The sequence below is a fragment of the Apodemus sylvaticus genome, chromosome 22, assembly GCF_947179515.1.
Source record: "Apodemus sylvaticus chromosome 22, mApoSyl1.1, whole genome shotgun sequence".
NCBI lineage: Eukaryota > Metazoa > Chordata > Mammalia > Rodentia > Muridae > Apodemus > Apodemus sylvaticus.
Genome location: NC_067493.1, coordinates 43,508,667 through 43,533,943, shown reverse-complemented (window position 1 = coordinate 43,533,943; position 25,277 = coordinate 43,508,667). Strand labels below are relative to the sequence as shown.

The 25,277-nt window shown below is 47.0% G+C and overlaps 1 protein-coding gene across 1 annotated transcript in view; it reads left to right on the top strand.

Moving 5' to 3' along the window:
* Positions 1–25,277, top strand: part of Tmem132b (transmembrane protein 132B) — a 157,045-nt gene that overhangs the window by 112,812 nt on the left and 18,956 nt on the right. Inside the window, exon 4 of the mRNA XM_052167639.1 lies at positions 5,929–6,072. Within this exon, the coding sequence (XP_052023599.1) occupies positions 5,929–6,072 (144 nt within the window). The remainder of the gene's footprint in view (positions 1–5,928; positions 6,073–25,277) is intronic.

Here is a 25,277-nt window from a genome sequence, read left to right as displayed (position 1 = left end):
TATGTAACGTTTAATTTTTCCACGTGTCCTGTAGATGTTGTCTATTCATACGTGCATGTGCATGCCTTCTACATGTGTGAGGGCACATCACATGTGCATGTGAGGACATGCATGTGCAGGCTGGGGGTTGATGTTGGGAATCATCCTCCATCACGTTCCTGTCTTATTCATTGAAGCAGGGATCTGTCAATCCAAACAGAGAGCTCAGTAGTATGACCGGTTTCACTAGCCAGCTTGCTCTGGGACCCCAGTCTCTGCCTTCTGAGGCTGGAATCTAGTGGCTGTCCTCTATGCCCACCTAGCGTTTGTGTGTAGTTCTGGGGCTCTGACCTCCAGTCTTTACACTTGTACAGTAATCAGCTTTGATCACTGAACCATCTCCCTGGCCCCTACATAACATATTTGTGAGGGATTTGGAAATCAATGGTGCTATAAATCCATCTTTAATCCGTAAAGCTTCATTTTGGAGTTAGGAGATGGAATGAGGTCGAGGGTCCATTGTGCAGGTGTGCTGCGAAGACTAGCTTAGCACCCAGGATGGGAGCCCTGGCACCGGAGAGCTTCTGTCCCCATCCTTACCCTGTTGCTTAGCAACACCATGATTCCGGACAAATCACTGACTCCTCTTCTTAGCTCCCATCTCATCATTTGGTCCGATGGGGACACAGATAGTCACCCTCCAGTGGGGTTATCTCAGGATTAAATAACATGTTAATGAAATAAATGCATTTCATTGACAGAAATCACTTGTCACAGTACCTGGTTCTCATGTAATATTTAAGAAAAATATTAACTATGTTTAGTTATGTTCATTAGGCAAATGACTGTTCTATGTGTACAATTAGTTATTTATTTTTCTTTACTGTGTTCTTTTGGTCGCCTGATTAGATCCATGAGCCTTAAGAACTGTCTTTCTAAAAATTCCTCCTCTAGAATCCTCCAGGTATTTGTGTTCTCTCTCTGAACACAAACACATGCTATATTATTATTATTATTATTATTGAAACAGGGTCTCACTTTGTAGCACTGGCTGGTCTGGAACTCATAGAGCTGGGCCTACTTTTGCCTCCTGGGTGCCGAGATTACAGGTCTACCCCATCACACCTGTCTAAACACTTTATTTTGAACTGTTTGAGAGTGAGTCACATATACAATGGCCCCTTTTCTGTAGATATTTTTATGAAGTCATGGTTGTGTGAATGAGACTTAGCTTCCAGCAGGTGGCGGTGTTCCAGGAGTCTTGGGGAGGTGGAGCCTTGCTGGGTAGAGATCTGTCAATCAAACAATCAAACAAGAACTCAATCACGTGACTAGTCTCTCTAGCCCCTTGACCACTGTCTCTTCCTTCTGAAGCTGGAATTAATGGCTGTCCTCCTGCCTGACTTGCCTGGTGCCATACCTTCCTCTCTAGTACTATAAGCCAAAATAAAACCTTTTTTTCCCCTCTTAGGTTGCTTTTTGTTGGGGGTATTTTATCATAATAACAAGAAGGTAACTCATATCCAGGGTTTCCCTGGAGTTCTTGCGTGCACAAAGAGATATTTCAATGCCCAATGATCTCATCTCCAAAGCTTTCTCTGCATTTTATCATTTGTCTGCTTGTGGCCGTTGAAGCCAGCCAAATTATTTTTCCAGTCTGAGGCCCTAGTCCAGGATGCCTGTGTCCTGTCCTTAATCGATGACACTTTCCCAGCTTTTATCTTTCTGACACACTTGTAAAGTCCACTCGCTCTGCCAAATGCCTCCTGGCTGGCTTTATCTCACACGTCTCCATTCCGGGTTCATTTTATACTTAAAAGTAGCACTGTGTCCCTTTCAAGATCCAACTCCCGTTCCCTCAGGAGTGATGGCGGCTTTGATCACCAGGATAAGGTGGGGGTGTTCCGGGGTCTGCACCTCAATGCTGCTGTGGTTTCATTTGGACATCATTAGTTCTCCTGCGCTGAGACATTGTTACATATTGTAAATAACCAGTTTCTTAGACTTTTGAGTCAGGCACAGAATCCATTAATGATTCTCACCCGGGACAATTAAGGCATATAAACGATGGCTGCCAGGTGGTCGGGGTTCTAATTTCATGGTTCCTTTTGCATTTATGAGTTGGCATGTCACCCCTAGGACCTAGCTTCCTTCTCCGCTGTTTGTTTAATCATAGTGGTGTGGATTCAGGAACCAATTTTATTCCATAGATTATAATTGGCTGCTATGATTGTTTACAGGGATGCTAAATTGTCCCAGGTCGGCAACAGCCAACGCTTCACGGTGTCTCCTGTGTCCCTTTTGACATTTCTGTTGTTTGAGCACTTAGTTACCTCCTGGCTGCTGGAGATATTTTAGGCTCCTGCTCTCAGCTTCCCTCTGCCTATCAATCCAGCATTTCTCCACGGAGCGCTGTTATCTTCTTATTTCAGAGGATGGTATTTAGAGCTTAAAGCCCAGCACGTGGCATGTTGATTGCTGAATGAGTCTGGTGTTTGCATCTTCGGCCTCTCGGAGAACTGAAGTGAGGAAAAGCCTCATGTATACACACACACTTACAGGGCCCCTACTGTATACACATAAACATCCATCCAGCCCGGCACGTGAGTTCTTATCAGTCTTCCCCAATCTACTTCATGCTCAGAGGTCCCATTCCACTTTCAGACCCACCTTTCGAGTGGTAGGAACCGTGAGTCTCGTTACCCAGTGCCCCGAAGTGGTTTCAGGGGCTAGCCTGTTTGCCCAGGCTGTGGAAGACATCGTTAATCCGGGCTCAGGGTGTGTTTGCATCACTTTTGAATCTTTCCTCTTGTGGTCAGTGTGTCAGGAAGTTACTGCAACTGCTGGTAACAGCTTTGTGCATTGGCAGAACCTCATTCATGCTGCTTGTCAAGGTCAGGGCTGATGCAGGGCTCTGCCCTGTCTGCTCCCTGGGGCCTCGCTGACAGCGGGGTTAGTCTCTCTCCCATCCTCCAGTCATTTATTAATCATTTCTCTATTTATCCATCTGTCATCTATCTATCTATCTATCTATCTATCATCTATCAATCTATATATGAATCATCAATTATCTATCATCACTCTCATTTATCTATCATCCATGTAATCATTGTCATTCTGTCATTTATCAATGTATCAGCCTGTGTATCTGTCATCTATCTGACTATCATCTATTTATTTATTGATCAATCTATCATCTATCTATGTAATCTACCTACATCTATCTACATGTATCCCTCTGTCAATCTATCATGTCTATTTATCTCTGTATCTGTGATATATCTATATACCTATCATTCTAAATTTCTATCATCTATTATCTACATTTTTATTATTCTGTATATTGCTCTATCAGTCTATCTATCCATCTATCTATCTATCTATCTATCTATCTATCTATCTATCTATGATTCTATCAACTATTATCTATTTTCTAATAGACAGCAGTTCTATCATCTATCCCATCTATCTATCTATCTATCTATCTATCTATCTATCTATCTATCTATCTATCATCCCTCTAACATCATCATCTCCATCTCTCTGTAGTTGATTTTGATGGTATTTGTTGGCTCCCTTGTTGCTTTTACAGAGCAGAAGAGCTTCTGCTGGTCTTATGCCACCATTTTTTCTCTTGTCCCTCTGTTCAACACTGAAGAAAATGCTTTCCTGAGAAGACTGTACATACACGTTAATGTAAAGGCTAAACCTTCTGCAGCCAGAAGCTGAGGTGCACGTCTCTGGACAGATGCTGATGCTGTGTCTTATGATGTTGCTGTGATGTTGAACATGGCGATTTATCATTCAGTAGTGCTGAGGGCTGGGACAGTGGAGGGCTTTGGAAGTGTGGAGAGGATGGTACAGAAATCTAAGGTGCTCGTGAAAGAGTCGAAATGTGGAAACACAGCTACTAAGCTGCTTGCGATCGGGCTGTAAGTCAAGGCCAGCTCTTTGAGAACTAGAGAGGAAATTCAGAGAGAGAGAGAGAGAGAGAGAGAGAGAGAGAGAGAGAGAGAGAGAGAGAGAGAGAGAGAGAGAGAGAATACTGCCATGGCCATGAGACGGGTGAAGAGGGAGGCCAGAGGAGCAAATCTTCGTAACAGAAGGGATATCAGGCTTCTATAAGGTTTTAGAGGTGGCGGGATATTTCTATCACATGATTTAGCGGCAGGAGGGGTGGAGGAGCTGGGTTTGTAGGGAGTGAGGGAAGTCCTGAGCAAGTGTGAGTTGTTGACATTGGTACAGCCACATCGAGGAGCCTAGTGCATCAGCTTTATGGAGACCCCAAACCTTCCTCCAGTGAGGCTTGGGGATGGGGGATGGCAAAGCTTTCATCCAGTCTGAGTGCAAATGCTGGCAGTGTGGGCTGAGAACGCCCACCATAGCTCTCTCCCCCTAATATTTATGGTCTGAAGACGGCTCTCCTATGGAGATCAAGATGAGCTAAACTCACACTCTTACTTGTATACAATAAATGCAATAAATGCGCTGAGCTTCCAGGGTGCTGTGGCATCTCCATTAGAGAGCCTGGTCTGCCTGATCCCAGCTTTTCTATCAGTGTATGTTTGTCTTTTCTTTGTTCAAGACACAGTACAATCAGGGACTTCCCAAGAATGGCCACCATCTTAAAGGGGCAGGCCTATGTTCTATAACAGAGACCAAACATTCAAGCATGTGAAACCGTTGTGGTAATTTTGTAATCCTAACAGGAGTCCAGGTGGCAGGAGGCTGTTAGTCACTCCTCCATTGTGGCTCGGCCCTGCACCTGTTTGCTCACCTGTGGCACAGTCCAGCACCTGTTTGCTCACCTGTGGTACAGGCCAGCACCTGTTTGCTCACCTGTGGTACAGGCCAGCACCTGTTTGCTCACCTGTGGTACAGGCCAGCACCTGTTTGCTCACCTGTGGTACAGGCCAGCACCTGTTTGCTCACCTGTGGTACAGGCCAGCACCTGTTTGCTCACCTGTGGTACAGGCCAGCACCTGTTTGCTCACCTGTGGTACAGGCCAGCACCTGTTTGCTCACCTGTGGCACAGTCCAGCACCTGTTTGCTCACCTGTGGTACAGCCCAGCACCTGTTTGCTCACCTGTGGTACAGGCCAGCACCTGTTTGCTCACCTGTGGTACAGACCAGCACCTGTTTGCTCACCTGTGGTACAGGCCAGCACCTGTTTGCTCACCTGTGGTACAGGCCAGCACCTGTTTGCTCACCTGTGGTACAGGCTAGCACCTGTTTGCTCACCTGTGGTACAGGCCAGCACCTGTTTGCTCACCTGTGGCTCAGCCCTGCACCTGTTTGCTCACCTGTGGTACAGCCCTGCACCTGTTTGCTCACCTGTGGTACAGGCCAGCACCTGTTAGCTCACCTGTGGTGCAGGCCAGCACCTGTTAGCTCACCTGTGGTGCAGGCCAGCACCTGTTTGCTCACCTGTGGTACAGGCCAGCACCTGTTAGCTCACCTGTGGTACAGGCCAGCACCTGTTAGCTCACCTGTGGTACAGTCCAGCACCTGTTTGCTCACCTGTGGTACAGGCCAGCACCTGTTTGCTCACCTGTGGTACAGGCCAGCACCTGTTAGCTCACCTGTGGTACAGCCCTGCACCTGTTTGCTCACCTGTGGTACAGCCCAGCACCTGTTTGCTCACCTGTGGTACAGCCCAGCACCTGTTTGCTCACCTGTGGTGCAGCCCAGCACCTGTTTGCTCACCTGTGGTACAGGCCAGAACCTGTTAGCTCACCTGTGGTACAGTCCTGCACCTGTTTGCTCACTTGTGGTACAGGCCAGCACCTGTTAGCTCACCTGTGGTACAGGCCAGCACCTGTTAGCTCACCTGTGGTACAGTCCAGCACCTGTTTGCTCACCTGTGGCACAGCCCAGCACCTGTTTGCTCACCTGTGGTACAGCCCTGCACCTGTTTGCTCACCTGTGCCCTCTTCTCCCTTGTTCAGGACACAGAAGTTTTGAACACCGCCATTCTCACTGGGAAGCCCGTCTCGGTTCCTGTCAAGGTCGTGGGAGTTCAAGAAGATGGATCTGTGGTGGATGTGTTGGAGTCTGTGGAATGCAGGTCTGCGGATGAAGATGTTGTGAAGGTACTGGGGACCGTTGATGACCATACTCACGTGTGTTCACCTCTCTTTCTCCCTTTCTCTTTCTCCCTCCCCGCCTCCGTCTCTAGCACATTCTGTCTAAATTTTCCTCTATTTAAATGGAGGGAGAATGGCTTCACTGAGGAGATTGGTGAAGCTCTGGTTCAGCAGGAGCCTGCTGTTTCATTCTCTGGTTCTTGGTCTCAAGTGGAAAATCTGTTCTCATGGTCACCCTCCCCTGACCCTCCCTCTTCTCTCTTCTGCTCTGCCTTTCTCACAAGCAAGCCATTTCCTTCACTCTGGCAATCCATACATCATTTCAGTTTTTACCAACAGCCTCTGCCCAGTCTGGTTATTTAGTGAGTAGATTTTCTTCACATGTCCTGCTTTCCTGGAGCAGCTGTTTGCCTCAGCTGGTTGGAGTCTGCTGCTAATAAGCGCTTCCTTTCTCAAGCTTAAAAACGAATTTAGGGTCATTATAAGATAATAAAACCCACGAGCTTGATGTGTTAAAATTTTGTTAATATACATTAAAGTAAATGGCTATTAAAATAATAATAAAAAAAATCCTCATCACGCACCTCCCGACTGAATTTGAATACTACCAAAGGGATGCGGCTTGCAGAGAAATCTGGACATGGAGTGAGTCTGCCTGGTTCTTCTCATTGCCGATCAGTGAATATTTTGGCTCCAGATTCTGCCGGGGAATTTAATTGTCCTTGCTGTTTGTATGGTAATGTTAAGATTTAGTGTTTCTGTTGTTGCTTTTCCCGGCCTCCCTCAGCACATCGGCTGCCCATTGTTTTTGCAGCATAGATCACAGAGGGAAAGGCCATTGTCTCTGAGTCTTTAAGAGAGTTCCCAGTTCCAATCTACTCAGAAAATTTAGGGAGATCCAAGACCTCGAGTCCTATCCTTCACAGAGTCTGCTTCTGTTCAGAGGTGACTAGGCCTTAGCATGTTCAATCTTACAGTCATTAATTTAATGTCTCAGTGTATGTGCATGCAAGCGGCGTGCTTGCCGAGGTCAGAGGACAGCATTCTGAAGTCCTTTCTCTTCTTCCCACTGTGTGGATTCCTGGACTTGAACTCGGGTCATGATGCGTGGAGGCAGGTGCCTTACCTGCTGAACCACCTCAACAGCCCTTGGTGTTGGTCTCAGACACTCTCTGGTGGCTAGCAAGGGAAAGTCTGGAATAGCTTGACGCTGTCTCTCTGTGGCCTGCACGGGGCCATGTTTTAGTCCAAAGTATATCTGATAAAGAAGGAGGGAGTCCTAAAGTCCAACTGAAGAGTCGTGAAGCTGCTGGAGCCTCCAGTATGGTGCAGCTTGTTTCGTGGGCACCGGACATGAATTATCCCCAAAGACGAAGGCAGGCTAGTTTAAAACCTGCAATATGGCTTCACTCCAGGGCTCCTGGCAATCCTTGTGTTCTGTGGGCAAGCCAGACTAAAAACAAACCTCAGGCCTTCCACATTAGAAAGTCCTGAGACTGACAATGCATATGTATACATACACACAGACACAGACACAGACACAGACACACACACACACACACACACACACACACACACACACACACACACACGGGAGCTGTGCATACATCTGAGAGTGCACGTGGAGTTTCATTTTATATTTGAGACTGCTACCTGACTGAACCAGACACTGGTCTAGATTTGTCCAGACCAGCCAGCCAGCAAGCCCAGGGAATTCTCCTGTCTCCACTTCCCCAAGCTTGAGTCATAAGCCCACAGCATACACCTAGTTATTTATTTATGTTGGCGTTGGGGATCTGAACTCAGGTCCTTATACTCACACTGGAATACTTTATGCACTTAGCCATGTCTCCAGCCTAGTATGTTCGTTTTCCTGTCTCCACATCTTTCAAGACAAAAGAAACATTGAGGTGTAGCTTAGGCAGGTGGTGTCTGAATGTTTATGTTGTTGTGGGCTCAAACAAATGACTTGCTCTGTTTCCCCTGAGCCTTTGGGTCTCCCCCAGGAACCTTGTGGAACCCTGCAGGATGAAATCCTTGTTCATTGCACTGGAGAAGTCTACTACCAAAAACCCTGACCAAATTCACGCATCCTGTTGCTGTTACATCTGTAGTTGGTCCCATTGCACAGAAATGAGCTCACCCTTTGTCTGCCCTTCCTGAAGGATATATTTTGGAAAATGATAGATTGTATTTTTTCCCCTGTGGGAGTCTCAGGAAGAAGGCTCCACACTTTAGAGAAGCCAAATGGAGTGAGTTGTCAGATCACCAAGCCCAGAGCTACATTCAGACAGGCTTTGCTGGCAACCCTGGGATTTAATTAAGTGGTTCTGATGCATTTGCTATGGCTTTTCTGTCTGTGTTTGTAATACACTTCGTTGCGGCTTGAGGATGGATGGAGTTGTCTGCGGGGCTGTGTGCCGGCCACGGTGTCACCCCAGGGGTTGCTGCGACACTAACAGAGTCATTAGCACTCTCTGGAGCAGTCTGTGTATCTGTCTCCGTGCAATTTCTACACATCGGGTCTGGGACTTAGAGGACCGAGTCAAGTGTGGAGTCTGGAGAAATTCTTGGAGAGAAACAGGCTCGCTTCTGTGACCTTGTGACTTTCACAGAACAGAGTCTAGGGGTAGAAACTTGGAAAGGGGAGAGTGGAGGAGCTAACACAAACTGAAGAAAGAAGGAGGCAGCTTATATTTGTAACTGTGTGAGTGTCTATGTGCGTCTGTGTGCATGTTTTGTGTGTATGTATTAATGTGTGTCTATGTGTGTTTACGTGTATCTGTCTCTATGTGTCTGTGTGTTTATGTGTCTTTTTCTCTGAGTCTTCCCCCTCTCCCCCCCTTCTCTCTCTCTCTCTGTGTGTGTGTGTGTGTGATGTCTGACCTTTATTATTAGTGGTGAGATTCAACAGGTATTCCAGCATCCAGGGTTGCTGTTCATAGGCATGTGAGAATGCATCTGTGGTTCACAGTAGAGCAACAGAGGGGCAGTCATAGGGCCATGTCTGGCCCAGAGAGGTGTAGGGGTATGAGTGTATGTTTGTGTATATGTAAACATGTGTATGCATACATGTAGAGGGCAGAGGTTAGCACCTGATATCTTTCTTGATTACTTTCTGTCATGTTGAAGACATACTCTCTCACGGAACCCCAGAACTCACCACTTATCTTTGTCTCTGCAGCGGTGGATTATGGGTGCATGCCTGAAATGTTCTGGTTTTTGTGGATTTCAAGAGTTCAAACCCATGTCTGCATGCTTGTGTGACAAGTGCGTTATGACTAAGCCATCTCTGCAGTCTAAGGTAGTTTATTTTAAAAAAGATATTGAGCTGTAAGCAAATTCTCTGGAGCAGGAAAAAGGCACAGTGTAGCTTTAAAGGGAGCGGTGGAGGAACCCAGAGATGTGAGATTTGAGGGTGGCTGCCCTTGATTCTTCTCTTTCATGTCTTCTGGTGGAAGTCTTCAGAGGGCCACTGAAGTATCCCAACCAGGGGCAACCAACCCACTACTGTTTGAGATAAAGTCTCAATGGCGAATCTGGGGAAGGCTTACCTAAAACTGAACAACCAAAGGAAACGCTTAGTATTTGGTCTATGCAAGCAATATATTGTTTTAGAAGCCAGAGGCTCGTTGTTGTAGATGTTCAAGGCAGAGGCTCATTCCTTGGCTCTTGGGCTGGAGGTCTAGCTCCTGAGCTCTGGCTGTCAGGACCCTTGGCTCTTTAACTCTTGGCAATGCTCTCAGTCTCTTCCCATGACTTGGATGTGGGGTGCTCATTTCCTCAGGGACCACCTTTGGCTCTTCATGGCCTTTGTCTTCTACAGCCTCAGTTTCTCCACTTTATCAATACTCTAGCCATCTTTTATAGTCTTGACTTTGTCCAGGCACTGCCTTTATTCACTGTCTGGAGCCCTGCTGTTCTTTCATGAAGAAATTATACCTCTTAGCTTTGTGTTTTGGGTTCTCAACTTCGGGGATGCTCATAATTCTCCATCTGGCTCCTTGATGTTGCCGCTGTAATTGTGTCTGTGGCCAGATGCTCTAGGTATATGTCTACTATTTCTTCAACCTCTTCCATTCTACTGTACCTGAGATAGAGACCACATCGGGGCAGAAGAACAGTGGAGAGGAGGGCCCTTTGGCGTCCTGATAGTGCCACACCAGGAGAGAGAGGTGCATGGGAGAAATACTCCCCAAGCTAGCAGCATCCTGCTCATATAACCAGAAGAGCAGCAGGTGTGTATGCCTGCGTGGATTGTCATAACAGCTTGACAGATGCATAGCTTCTAACTCCATTAATCATAAGACTTCCCTAAGGGACAGTCACAAGCTTTGCATTACATCAATGAGACTTGTTGCTGGGACTCTAGGGAGACAGAGACATGCTTCCTTCTGTCCTGGGTGAGGGTAACTCCAGGGAACTGGGTCATCTATGTTACATTGTGACTTGGCTCTTTCAGAATAGAATCTTCCAAAGTTTGTGCTAGCTGCTTGGAGGTTTTGTGGCTGAGGCAGGAGCAGTGACTGTGGCAGCACCTATGGCTGGACTGGTCTCTACAACCAGGGCTCAGGCTCCCCAGTGATGGTGGAATGTTGGGAGAAGGGGCAGCTTGGCTGACAGACAGCTCTTGCGCCAAGCACAGGGGAAGTATCCTATCAGCTGCTACTTAAGGGGCTAAGTGGCTTGCTTCTCATAGTTTAGGGCATTAAAAAAACAAAACAAAGCAAAATACCACCCCTTGGAGGTGCTGATAAGGAATTAGCATTCTCGGGAGTTTAATAACACTAAACCTACAGCCACACCTGAAGGGGAGTTAGGATTCTCCAATCTATATTTATGGTATCTGTAACAATTAGCAGCTTAAAATACACATTTGTTATCTTATTCTGTAAGCTGGAATTTAAAGGATGTTGGCAGGGCTGTATTCCTTCTGGGAGATATTGATAGAATCATTCATGGCTCTTCTAGACTTTAAGGCCATTTATCTTCTTAGCTCATGTCCCCTCCTCCATTTTGAAAGCCTTACAGGGTAGCACCCTCCTACTTCCTCTGCCTCTGTTCTCTCTATGTCTTGCTCTCCTTTCCTTTCTGGTTCCATCATTGCAATGTTTCTCTAACTTTGACCATCCGCTATTTCACTATAAACATCTTTAATACTTACTTGGGGTGTTGGGTAGCAGACTCCATCCTGCCGGGAAACTTCTTGAGACAGGAAGTAAACAACTCAAAATAGCTTCAGGAAGTTCCTGAAATTGAGCAGATTCATTAGGCTCCTCCTTTTCAAGAATGTATTATTGGTAAAGAATGTTGAGAGACCATCACAGGCCAGTAGAGATGCTTCAAAGAGGTTCAGGCCAAGAAGCCTGAAAGAAGCAAAAACCAACATGGTTTCCTGAGGAAGAGACTCTGAGCAGCTATGCTACCAGGAAAGGATGTTCTTCAATCCACTGAGCTGCCTGTAGACTGTGTAGTGTGCTCCAGGTTCCCAGCTTTTGTGAGTTGTCACCCATTCTGGGGTTGGACTGTGGCGAAGCTATCTTTGAGTAATTTCTGCTCCTCTAAGTAATCCCCCACCCATATTCCTATAAGTAATAATCCCAATAAAGTCACTGGTTCACCAAGTTGGACTTTGAATTACTGTTAGTTCCATGTCTGTGGCAAGTAGATATTTGTTCTTACAACATGGGAGCTACCCTGACAGGTCACCCCAGGGTTGTCAATGAATGTTCAATACACGTTGTCCAATGCATTGTTTCAAGAGCTGATGTAAAAATTTACTATTGAACCAGGTGCCTGAAAGAGGTAGATGTTTATAATGTCGTGCTTTTCCAAGAAGCACTGGGAAAGGTGGCTCCTGTTCCGTGGCTCCTGTTCCTTGGCTCCTGTAGCTTTGCCCTCTGCTTTCATTGTTGTGTGAGCTGTTTTTCTATACCACTGTTTTTCTATATGATCTTTCTTATACAGGGGTTTGTCATTCCATTTAAGGGCCATTCCAACATCCAAAGGGATGACCTTTTCTTGAGATCTTTTAGCTTCTTTCTGCAAAAATCTTGTTTTCTAAACAAGGTCTCCCTCATTGGGATCTAGTACCCTGGTTTCTTTCTGCACCATGTAACAGAATATATTCATAGGTTCTCAGGAATAGGACTTGGGTTACTTGGGAAGAGGCTCTGCTCTTCAGGCTACTCTGTGTTTTGTTTTTCCTTTTGTTAAAAAGGTCTTTAGAGAATGGGAGTGAAATGCAGTTTCCATATCATGGCTATGATTTAATCATTGGGCATCTATCTTTCTGAGTGGTGGTTTCATATTTATTATGTGTCTGCGGTTGTGTGATACCTTAGTTTCTTTCCAGTTTCTGTGATAAAACACCATGACAAAAGCAACTTAAGGGAGAAAGGGTTTATCTTAGCTCACCATTTTATAGGGATAGGGTCAGTGTAGTGGCTGTTCCTGGTTGTCAACTTGACTATATCTGGAATGAACTACAATCTAGAATTGGAAGGCTCACCTATGATCCTAATCTGGAGGCTCAGAGATATAAGTTTCTGACCTGGATCTTGGCATGAAGATCTTGAAGCATAGTGGCTATGAATTCCAGAAGATTAAGACAAGGAGATCTCCGAGTTCAAGATCATCTGGGATTAAAGGCGCGGAACACACACCTTTAATCTGAGCCATACCCTCTGCTGGAGACCTACAGCCTTTAATCTGGGCTACACCCTCTGCCAGATATTTATATAAGGACATTGGAAGAAGGAAGATTGACTCACTCTTCCTTGCCTGCTTGCCTCGTGGGACTGAGCAAGGGCTAGATCCTTGGACTTCCATCCACAGCAGCTGCTGCCAATTTTTGGGGTGTTGGACTATAGACTGTAAGTCATCAACAAATTCCCTAACTATATAGAGACTGCCCATACATTCTGTGACTCTAGAGAACCCAAATTAATACAGTCAGTAATGGCCGGGAAGTCATGATGGCAGAAACAAGAGGCTGAGTGGTCATATTGCGTTAGCAGTCAGGAAGCAGAGAGGGAACAGTAAATGGGGAAAGCTTACAGATTTTAAGCCCCTCCCCAGTCACATACTTCCTCCAGCAAATCTCCACCTCTTAAAGGTTTCACTCTGCCTTTAAAGAGTGCCACCTGCTGGGGATAAAGTGTTCAAATATGTGAGCCTGTGGGGGACATTTTTCATTCAAATCATAACACGTTCTGTGCCACTATCTTCCTGAACCAACCTCATAAACCTATCATCATCCACCTTGGACAGATTCTCACACAAAGAGATAAATATAAATTCATTGGGGTCTTGAAGATGTCTCCTGTAACTTTTGGCTGCCATAATTACATTCCCAGTCTACAGGTATCAGGTGGATTCACAATAATGAGACCTTAAAAAGCTAATCAAAAGGCATTGACATTTTAAAGCCTTCTCTACCCCAGGGAAGGTTCCTGCTTCTGAGGAAGTTGGTCTGTGGGAGAGGAAGAGGCAAGGAGGGGAATGTCAGAGAAAAGGATGAAATGCTCTGTGACTCGGTGAGCTGTGTGAAGAGCTGGTCACTGAAGCCTGTGGGACATGACAGCCAGCCCCACGGTAGCAGCTTTACCTGGGTCAGGGTGTACCACTTACAGCAGGCTGTGTGATCAAAGTCCCCCTGTGTGGCTGGGTTTACAGAGCAGATTAAATGGAAGGCAGGCTTGTTCTGAGCGGGCTCCTTAGGGAGACACACTTGAGTTGACATCACCCTTCAGATGGCGGGAGCTGGCCAGGTGTGACAGACAGGGGTGGGTGGAAGAGATTTGGCAGAGGGAGGGTGAATTCCTGCACAAGGAACTATTATTTTCCTTGTTGTTTCAAGTCATAGAAATCCAAATCCACCTGCCTCAGACTGATGAGAATTTTACTTGAAAGAACAGGGAGAGAAAAAGAAAAAAAAAATCAAAAGAGATTTAAAGCCATTTCTATCCCTTTTGCAATGCTTCACACACATACAAAAAATTCCATATAAAAAAGCCCCGCTGTTAGTCTATTTCTGGGCGTGAATTTCCTTTCTTCCCCCCATTGCCAGGAGCCATGCAGCTAAGAATAAGTTGTCAGGCAGTTTGGCTGTTATTGCCTAATTCTGTCCTTCTTTATGCTAGTAATTTGGACTTTTATTGTTGGAGATGTGTCATGTATTTCTTGCTGGCCGGGGCTACACACTGCTGTATTCCCAACCTTTTGTTCTGTCAGCTTCATTACGCTTCCAGTATCAATTAGAGCGTTTGTTCCTTTCTGTCTTTGGCATCTCTAATTAAGAACCAAACATCCTGGAAATCACTTCTGCAGAATTCTGGGAGATCTAGGAGTGAGCCAACTCGAACCTGCACACCTTCCAGCCTCTGCCAGGAGGTGTGCACCTGTGCTTCCTTCCTGTGTGGTCTAGCCCTTGAATACCCACTGCTCTCCTTCCGTAGACAGAGACCTGGGCAGATTATGGTCGCTGGTACCTATGACTTCTGTGGATGTGTTTATTGTCTCCTAGGTATTTGCTTTTTCAATATTCAGTGGGAAGGAAGGAAACCATGTCTTTGGGCCCTGTGGCCCTGAGTATAGCTTAGATGGTGGACCTGTGATCCACCAGTGGCCCCCCAGAAACCTGGATGATTGAAACAAACTTCTGAGTTCAACCAGGTTATATAAATGTAAGATCCAGCCCCAGGTAGGGGTGGATCTAGGTACAAGGGTTGTGTGGCAAGGTTATTGCCAGTCTCCCCTATTTTTTTTTCTATCAACTTTTGAGAGCTGTGATTGACAGACCACGAAATGCTCATCTTTAAGTAGAAAACCTGATAGGTTTTACGATATGTTATTGGTCTTATATCAATGCATCAATTGTTATCTAAGTTAGTAATTGTTACTTAGATAACATAGTTTTGACTGCCAACCCTGATCTGGCTTAGATGCACCCCATGAAAGAGTCTCAATTGGGGAAATGCCGCAACAGCTTGCTCTGTGAGGGATTATCTTGACTGTTACCCAACACAGGAGGGCCTACTGTGGGTGGCATCATTCCCTTGCCAAGTGGTCCTGCCTGGGCTGTGTATAAAAGCCAACTGAGCTTGAGGCTACAAGTAAACCAGCAAGTAGCATCCACTGTGTTTTCTGCTCCAGGGGCTGCTGGCATCTTAAAGAAGACGCTTACACAGTGTACACAGATTGGTTCTGTATTTGAGTCAACAGTTGAGGGAGTCTCAAGAAGTGTAAAAATATGCTCTCTGCTAGAGAGGCAGGTATGTGGCTCCTTTCCTTGAGCCTGTCCTGATGTCAGTACTAAGTCTGTCGGGGACATTACAATGGAAAGAGGCAGACCACTTTCCCTCAGAAGTGTCTCGCTCTGCTGAGCTTCACTGACTTTTGTTGAATCCACAGAGGTGTTTGTCTGGTTTTGGGGTGAGCCTAGCTCATTCTTCGTCTGTCCTGATGTCACAGGCAGTCACTAAGCTCAGACGGGGAAGAGTCAGAAGTTGGTGCCAAACCTTGGCAGCACTTAGATGACTGGCTCCTGTGGGAGGGGCTTGTAGGAGGATGGATTCTCCTGTCTATTTCACTCAATGCTACATTTTTTTTTTAACCCACTTAGGCCGACCTGGTAGACGGTAGGCTCTTTTAAGTATTTGTTGAAGGAACAAACTGCAGAAATACCCCAAGAGACAGAGGCGGGTTTCTATTCTCCCTTAATCCTTTTATTCTTCTTGGGAGAGAAGAACTCTCTAGAATGTAGGTGGTGTCTGGAATAGAATGGCTGTGCTAGCCAAGCACACCTCATTGGAGAGTCTTAAGCTTTGAAGTGTTAGTTTAAAGGAGATGTCTTTTGTGGGATACTGTGGGGTTAGCTCCTAAGAATTACTAAGGGGATTGTTAGGGTGCCAGGGGTACAGGGCATCTAAAATGTCAGATTCCCATCAGCCCCATCAATAAGGCAGGTTTTTTTTTTTTTTTTTTTTTTTTTTTGTATATCAGCTGCAGCTGAAATCCAAGCTGACTCTGGTGATTTCACAGTATCCAGGACAAAATGTTCCATCTGACGACTCTTTTGGAATGATGGATGAGTTCCCTGAGGACCCCAGACAAGTCTCAATTGTCATCCTTCAGCCTCAGAACCCCTCCCCCTGTGGTGACTTGCAAGCTCAGAGTTCTCAAGTAAACGCTCAGGGGAAGGATGAGGGTCTGATATTGCCAGGGACAGCAGCGAGGCCCAGAGGGACTGCAGCGTGGCGGAGTCTTTCGTTGGATTCAACATCTTCCTCTCTGCTTCTCTCCCATGGCTGCACACAAGCAAACGTGACCACGAGGCTGTGTTTGATATCAGCAGGGTGTGCTAGTGCACACTGGCTTGTTAGCCTTGGGAGCGTTTTCCCTTAGCGTGAAGAAAGCCCTGCGATGAGGTGGGGACCTCTCTAAACTTTCTTCTCAGTGTCTCTGGGTCACCTGTCACCAGGGCTGACACTGTGCAAGTGTTCTATGGACAGATCACGAGTGTTGGCTGGTGGGGGAGCGACAGATGCTGGAAGATGATATCATTGCTCAGGGAAGACAGAGACTCTTTGGAGTCCATCGGATGAGGGTTCTGAAATCACCCCAGTCATCATTCTCTGGGGGATTGTGGTGAATCTGCTTTCCAACCTGAGCCTTGACTTGTTTTTTTTTTTTTTTTTTTTCATTTTGTGTGTGGTGAGTTTGTGGTGTGTGTGTGTGTATGTGTGTGTGTGCATGTTTTTGCATGTGGGTGGATTCACATGCATATGTGTGCACATGTGCTTAGAGGCAGAGAGATGGATGTTGGGAATCAACTGCAGTCCTTTTCCCCACCTCATTCATTAACTCAGAGCCTGTCAGTCAAACACATCCTTCAATAATGCAGCTGCCCTCTCTATCCAGCATACCCAAGTTTTTGTGGGGGTCCAGGGGATCAGAGCCAGAGTGCTCACCCCTGCACAGCAGACATGTTACCCACTGAGATTTCTCCTTAGCTTCTTAGGCACCAACTTTGTATGAGATATTTATTGTGTACCCAGACTCTTTATATCTCTCAGGTCCTGCAGTATTTCAAACCCCTTGGGGGGTTGGCTGTTAAACTCCACACTGTACTGATGAGAAGCCACACAGGGCAGCTGTGAGGTGCCGGACTGGGATTTGAGTCTCGGAGTTCTGACCACTGCATTAAAAGAGTGCCCCAGTTTCACAGGGAACACAGTTCCTGCAAAGGCTTGCGACACTGATTTCAAGCTTTTTTAAATCCCTCTACTCTTGGACAGTCCTCAAACTGACTTCTGCCAAGCTTACCCCGAGAGGTTACACTGTCTTTCACAGATGAAAATGTGTCCCCTTCTCTTACATATCTCAGCGTCTATGGAGCAACCAGAGATGTTAGGAACTAGCGGCTGACAAGAGCTCTTCCTGCACAAGAGGTGATGACTTAAAAAGGAGACAGTGAGACTCTCACGTCTCCCTCAGACACTCAGGGGATTCACCGCTGGCAACTCAGTGCCTTATTGATGCATATCACTAGACTGATATGGATTTTAGAAATGAATGCTGCCTCGTGCAGCTGGAGGGAATATAAATTCTGTTTCAGCTGAGAGCATCAGGATGAGGGGCTCTGAGAGCAGAGGGGTGGGTTCCACAGCCTCCCACTAGGGAGACAATGCTGCTAGTTCCCATAACCTGGTCAAACTGATAAGGGTCCAGAAGCAAAAGTTTATATTTTTTCCACCATCAGCTTATATTTTCATTTGTGTGTGTGTGTGTGTGTGTGTGTGTGTATGTGTGTAGGATTGTGCTTGCACATCCCTGCATGTATGCATGGAGGTCAGAGGACAACTTCAGGTGTCATTTCTTAGGTGCCATCCATCTTTGGTTTTCCTGTGTGTGTGTGTGTGTGTATGTGTGTGTGTGTGTGTGTGTGTGTGTGTGTGTATGTGTGTAGGATTGTGCTTGCACATCCCTGCATGTATGCATGGAGGTCAGAGGACAACTTCAGGTGTCATTTCTTAGGTGCCATCCATCTTTGGTTTTCCTGTGTGTGTGTGTGTGTGTGTATGTGTGTGTGTGCATGCACATGTGCCCTGATGCACATATGGAGGTCAGAGGACAGCTTGCAGGAATTGGTTCACTCCTTCCACCCTATGGGTCCTGGGGAATCAAACTCAAGTATTCAGGCAGCCAGCATCTATCTTTATGCAGAGAGCTGTCTTGTTGGTTCCACCGAACCTGTTTTAAAAACACAAAGGCTTCAGGCAGCCGGTCCCAAAGTGATTTCCCTGATGGGAGTCATCTTGGATGGTTTAGTCTGGAGAGCACAGTTTTGTCTTCAGTTTTCAAAAGTATGATTCCCAGTGGCACATGCACCTGAGCGCATGCAGGATGATAAATCTATCAGAGTCTTCCCGACAGCCCAGTGTCTGTAACCATCAGTTAACACATGGGTCCCAGCCTGGCTTATTTCTCCATGGGTACAGTGAGGAAAGCACCCTGGATAACTGACTGCATGCTGAGATGGCTACGTTTAAAGTCCAGACAAGATGGGGATGATGGACTTCCATGTGCTTTTGGTGACCTACCCCAGTGCAGAGAGTCCTGCAGAATTATTAGCTCTGACTTCAGAGCTCTGCTGGGGGCTGGGGTGGGGTGAACCTGGCTCACTGGAGAAAGTGCTTTAGTAAAGACAGTACAGTACAGTACGGGACCGGGGAATGAGGCTCAGCTGGTAGAGGGCTTTTCTAGCATGCTTGGAGCTCTGGGTTTGATCCTCAGCACAGCCCCAACTGGGAATAACAATGCACCCCTCTCTGTTTTCTATCCCAGCATGCAGGAGGTGGGCTCTGGAGAGTCAGAGGTTCAAGGTAACGGTGTAGAAACGCAGTTTTGACCTCAGGGTCAAAGACAATAAAAGGTAGTTTATTCTGGAGCCAAATATGAGTGAGTGACAGTGGCCTGGGAACAGAGTCGAGTTTCCTCAGATGCTAGGTTCCACTTGTGTCACACATGTGTCACACTTGTGTCACAACCCATCCTGCACAGTGAGTATGAGGTCCATTTGGGCTACTTAATGCCTCCTTTCAAGCAAACAAAAACTCCAACCAAACACAAATGATAATACAGTATAAACAAAGCCCAATTTTACCGCCTAGTAGAGGGGCTGGAGAGAGGTTGGGAGCATTGGTTATTCTTACAGAGGACCTGAGTTGGATTCTCAGCACCCACACTCCAGCACAAGAGCATCTAATGTCCTTTTCTGGCCTCCTTGGGCACTGTTCCCCTCCCCCCTCTCTCTCAGGTCCATCATCTGGCCTAGAATATGCAGTTGATAATTGCTTATGCTTTTATGATTTTACTTTAGCCATAAACTGTCTTCTGACCATTTTAATATAAAATGTATCATGGTTCCAACTGAAGGTCAGAAAGGAAAAGTCTGAACTGGAGCCCAGACCCGTGCCTTCCCCCTGAGGCTGCCCCAGGCCCTGTCCTGTCCTTGTGCTTTTCATGGTGTTTGGAAAGGGTTGCAAATCTGGCTTTGGGTCGTTTGTCTCTCAGAGAGGCGTGGGGGAGGGGTGGTCTGTTATTCCTGATTCCAACTGTCTTGGCACTGCAAGGAGGCATCCATCCTCTCCAAGCCTGGGAATCATGCAACGGCACCTCAGCATCACCAGGATGGCACTGGGCACGTCCTCCTGTTTCAGAAATACTAAATCCATGAATACCCCCCACCCCCACACTTTTAAAACATACTCATAAGGAGTCTATTGAAATCTGAAGCATCATAAAGAGGCAGGGATGGAGAGCCATCATCTGTGATCACTTTCCACCGGGCCCTTCCTTGCACTGACTACTTCACCTGAGGTTCACACTGTCCTTTCAGACAGCAGCAAGGGCGTGCCCGCTGCTGAGAGACTGAGGTCCAGAGCAATTATGCACACACGGTCCTGGGAGGGGTTAGGTGACTCAGGACGCTTGTGTGCTTCCTCTGTACATGTGACTTGTGGAGTTTAGGGGTCATTGATAGGTCTTGAGGATTTATAACCGGGGGGGGGGGGAGGGAGGATATTTTTGGTATGCAGGCTGTGGGAGGATGGTAGGTATCGAGGGTACCATCACATACACAGGTAGGACCAGCAACCGAGCATTGTCATGAAGAACGCTGTGGTTAATTGGAGCTATCGAAGAAAACTGACCTTCGTTAAGAAGTGTCTGCAGCAGTGAGCATACTGAGCAGATGGCAGAGAGAGTACTGTGGAATCGTCTTGGGGCAGTCGTCATCATGTCGCTATCGTGTGAAGGATGAAGTGAGCTCACCGAACAATATGGCTGAAGGACTAGGGATGGCGCTCAGTAGGTAGAGTGCTTACTTTGTGTGTGTGGGGCCCTGGGTTCCGTCCCCAGCACTACATAAGACAGGCATGGTGGTGTGTGCCTGGAATCCCAGCACTCAGGAAGTGGAGGCAGGAAGATCACACGTTCAAGGTCAGCCTCAGCTACGTAGGGAGTTTCAGGCCAGCCTGGAATACTTGAGACCTTGTCTCAACCAAACCAAACCAAACCAAACCAAACCAAACCAAACCAAACCAAACCAAACCAAACCAAACCAAATCAGAACACAACCTAGAGAGATAAGACATGTCATTGCCAACAGCAGCATCTCTTAGTTGAAGTCCAAGGTGATGATGCATGCCCACTGAAACACAGACTGTGGATTTGTTGAAGAACCAGTGAGCTGACTCCATCCACCAGAGCTCAGGGACAAGTCCTGTCCGATGACAGAGACAGCTGACAGCAACTCTAAAGGCTCCTATGACTGGTGAAGGCACTTTCAGGCCCCATGTCTGTGGTATGAGCTCTTTGTGGAGATACTGCGGTAAGGGCTGATGGACCTTGAGGGAGCCCAGAGAAACCCAGAGAGGCAACTCCTGGGGATATATCCAAGGGGATCTGCACCAGCATAGCACAGAGACGCTTGCTCATCTATCCTCCCTGTGGTTTAGTTGGTAGAGTACTTGTCTAGCATGGATGAAACATTGGGTTCCAATCTCCAACACCACATCAAATAGGCACAGTGGTCCACACTTGAGTTTGAGGGTTCCGCCGGTGGGTGTCGAATCAGCCTGGGTGTCCATCAGCAGACGAAAGGTTAAAGAAATGTAACATAGGTTCAGGCAATGGAGATGTTCTGGTGGTGGATACTCAACTCAGGACAGTGCGTAGGTTAGGCAAGTGTTTTGCCATTGAGCCACATCTCTATCCCCTACACAATGAGGTGTTGTTCGTCCATAAAGGATAATTTTTGGGCTTGGTTTGTGGACGGGCACAGGCTCATTTCCCATGAGCCTGGGGCCTCCAGGGCTCCTGTTCTCCAGGTCTCCTGGTTTGGAGTTGGGGGAGAGTGAACCCTCACATCCTTCCTGGATACAAGGGAGGATGCGGTTTTTAGAAACCAATGATAGGAAGGCTGAGGTGGGGGATGCCAGAGGCTGAAGGACAGGTCTGAGCCGGGATGGGATGCTGTCTGTCATCTTCTCCTGGCCCTGCACCACTGCCTCCTTTCTTCTTCCAGTGGTGCTACCTCCTCGCATGTCCTAGCGAGGAGGAATCTTACCCACTTTCTTTATTAAAAATCTCTTGAGGGAGAGCCTTCTGGGCTTGGGCAGGCATGGGTAGGGGAGGGTGCGTGATTTGGTGTTTGCTGTGGAAACTGGAGGTCGTACAAGGCCAGAGCCTTTTCTTCTAGGTCAGGATTTAGGACAAAGAAAAGATCAAAATTTGATGGACAAACCAGTGTAAAAAAAATCCTCCTTGGGAAGGTCCCTGTCCTAGGTATTAGAGTTATTAATGTACTTCCAAGTTAACCACTGAGTCTAGGAGGACTGGAAAGAGAGGCCCTGTGTGTGGTTACCGGGGCTTGCTTTCCTCTGCAAGGCAGGAGAAAGTGACCTGAGCATGGGCCGATGCCAGTTTCTGTTAGCTGAGCTGGGGCAACTTAACTGATGACCGTGACTGGCTGATAACTATAGGGCAGCAGACCATGGAGACAGAGCTGAGGAGTGTCCTCTACGTGTATGGAGAAGCCAGCAGAACTCAGTTCCTTGCCTGAGGGGCACTGGGAGGAAGAGGTGTGTCAGGGTGAGGTAGGAAGGACAGGTTGGGGCTTGATCATGGTGGTCTGTTCATTCTCTCCTTCTACTTCTGGGAGACATTACTGAGTGAAAAACCAAAGCCGTTCACTGGGCAGGAATGTGATGTTGGCAAGTGTGAGGGGTAATTTAGAGAGAACCCACCTCCCACCCCGTCAAAGCCAAAGACCACTGGGGAATTAAGGGAAGCCCACAGGCGAGGTCTGAATGGGTCTTACTCATCTTTTCTGTACGTCCTTGTCGTCATTTGTACCCTTTGCTGCCATCTGATGATATCATACTTACCCGTTGATCTCTGGTTGTTTATGATTTGTACCCTTTGCTGCCATCTGATGATATCATACTTACCCGTTGATCTCTGGTTGTTTATGTCCATTTCTGTCTCACAAAGTCAAATGAGCTGATGAAGGTGGCGATTCCATTTCCATCACTAACCTTCATGCCCACAGCATCTCATTAACTCTGGATGTTAGCTGGATGGATGGATGGATGGGTGGATGGATGATGGGTGGATGGATGGGTGGATGGATGGGTGAATGGATGGATGGATGGGTAGATGGATGGATGGGTGGATGGATGGATGGGTGGATAGATGGATGGATGGGTGGATGGACAGATGGATGAGTAGATGGATGGATGTATGGGTGGATGGATGGGTGGATGGATGATGGGTGGATGGATGGATGGATGGATGGATGGATGGATGAATGGATGGATGGATGGGTGGATGGATGGATGGATGGGTGGATGGATGGGTGGATGGATGGATGGATGGGTGGATGGGTGGATGGATGATGGGTGGATGGATGGATGGATGGATGGGTGAATGGATGGATGGATGGGTGGATGGATGGATGGATGGGTGAGTGGATGGATGGATGGGTGGATGGATGGATGGATGGGTGGATGGATGGATGGATGGGTGGTTGGATGGATGGGTAGATGGATGGATGGATGAGCAGGAATCCTCTTGCCTGTTTACTCATTGGTAAGTTTTTAATGCAGCACCAAATGAATGGTTATGATGTTCAGTGTGGAAAAAGGAATAATCTAGTATTTGATGTTTGAGGATTTTTTTCCCTCCATGATCCACTTTGTCATATGAAGGGACACTGTGTGACCCCCACAATGAAGCATTTGGGCAGGTGCTTGTGGAGTAGGAGGCCATGAACCCTGTAATGTGCTAGGCACTGGACTCACTCTTTTTATAGCCATCTAAAGGAAAGACACTTTAGAGATCACTGCTTGAGGGCAGGGAGGAGAACTTCGATATGTGATGTCTAGGACATTGTCCTGGCTGGTTTGGTGTCAACTTGACACAGGCTGGAGTTATCCCAGAGAAAGGAGCTTCAGTTGGGGAAGTGCCTCCATGAGATCCAGTTGTGGGGCATTTTCTCAATTAGGGATCAAGGGGAGAGGGCTCATCATGGGCAGTGCCATCCCTGGGCTGGTAGTCTTGGGTTCTATAAGAGAGAAGGCTGAGCAAGCCAGGGGAGCAAGCCAGTAAGAAACATCCCTCCATGGCCTCTGCACCAGCTCCTGCTTCCTAACTTGCTTAAGTTCCAGTCCTGACTTACTTTGGTGATGAACAGCAATGTGGAAGTGTACACAGAATAAATCCTTTCCTCCCCAACTTGCTTCTTGGTCATGATACTTGTGCAGGAATAGAAACCCTGACTAAGATAGATATCTTGGGACCAATTCAGAAGGACCCCAAATCAGGGCTGGTGAGGTCAGCAGGACATAAGTCCACAGTCAGAGTCTACAGTCTCTAGCAGATGACCCACAGAATCACAGTCTCTCTGACCCCCCTTTGCTCCACAAGCCCTTATACATAGAAGGGCTTGGGCAGGAGATGCAGTGATTATTAGCTGAGAAGAGTAGAAATTTGGAGAATGGGAACCAAAATAAGGAAATGTAGTGTGGTGACTCTTGGCTCCCAGGGACTATGATATCAGCCTCTACTAATGAGAAAGCAGCTAGTTTGAAACCCTCACTCACTTAATTATATCAACACGGTGGACACCTTGCGGGCTGTCTTCCCAGGTTGGGATAATTATCCTTCTCTTTTCTGATTTCTCTTTCTCTCTGATAATTATCTTCTCTCAACTCTCCTCACGCATGTGAGTGGGCTGCTGGAAGCCATGTTTACACTGGGAGCCAGCTAAGTTGGCCAATCTGATTCTCGGAGAGTTTGAGATCAGTGAGTATTGGTCTTAACTGTTAATGGGTGAAGTGCCCAACACAGGGGGTGTGCGCCTGAGCAGGGGAGGGTAGAATTAACCGTTGTTCTGAGTAAGGGGAGGGTATCAGAGGGGACAGAGCCAAGGCAAGGGCACAGGTCCTTCTGTTTCCAGGCTCCAGTTCAAGCCTGTTTATTGAGCAGACTCCAGTGAGTATGAAAAAGCTCTCCTCTCCACCATTCCCAGTTTCCTAAGTGCATGGAATTACAGGCATGCCTTACATGCCTGGCCCAGTTCTCTCTTTATCCCTTGACCTGAACCCACAGGAATAGGGAGTCCCCAGATGGCAAGGTGTCACGGGGAGGACCAAGGATGAGAAACAAAGAAGACAAAAGCAATAGCTGGGGCCAGACTTGAATACGTTGATGACTGAATCCAAGCAAGTTTATTAAGTACAGCATCATGTATGCTATTTGTGGGGTCAGAGTGCAGGAGGAAGGGCTGGCCAAGCTCAGCAGAGAACTAAGTCGGACGCCATTGGAAAGAGAACATGGCAGACACAGCTGCCTAAGGATAACCACAGCCCAAGAGGAGGAGTTGGGAATCCCAGAAACCACAACCTTAACTGCTTCAAGGCACTGAGTTCATTCTCAGGTGTGTGTGTGTGTGTGTGTGGTTGTATGTGCTCATGTATGTGTCTTTGTCATGTCTGGCCCTGGACAAGGACTCAGAGCTAAATTTCCCTTTGTCCTCTAAATTTCCATTAGGCCCTCTGCAAAACTCTTGGATTGGTCTGATGCCCCACCAGCCCTCTACAAGATGCTTAACCTGCACAGATACTTTTCTTTTATGTGACTAA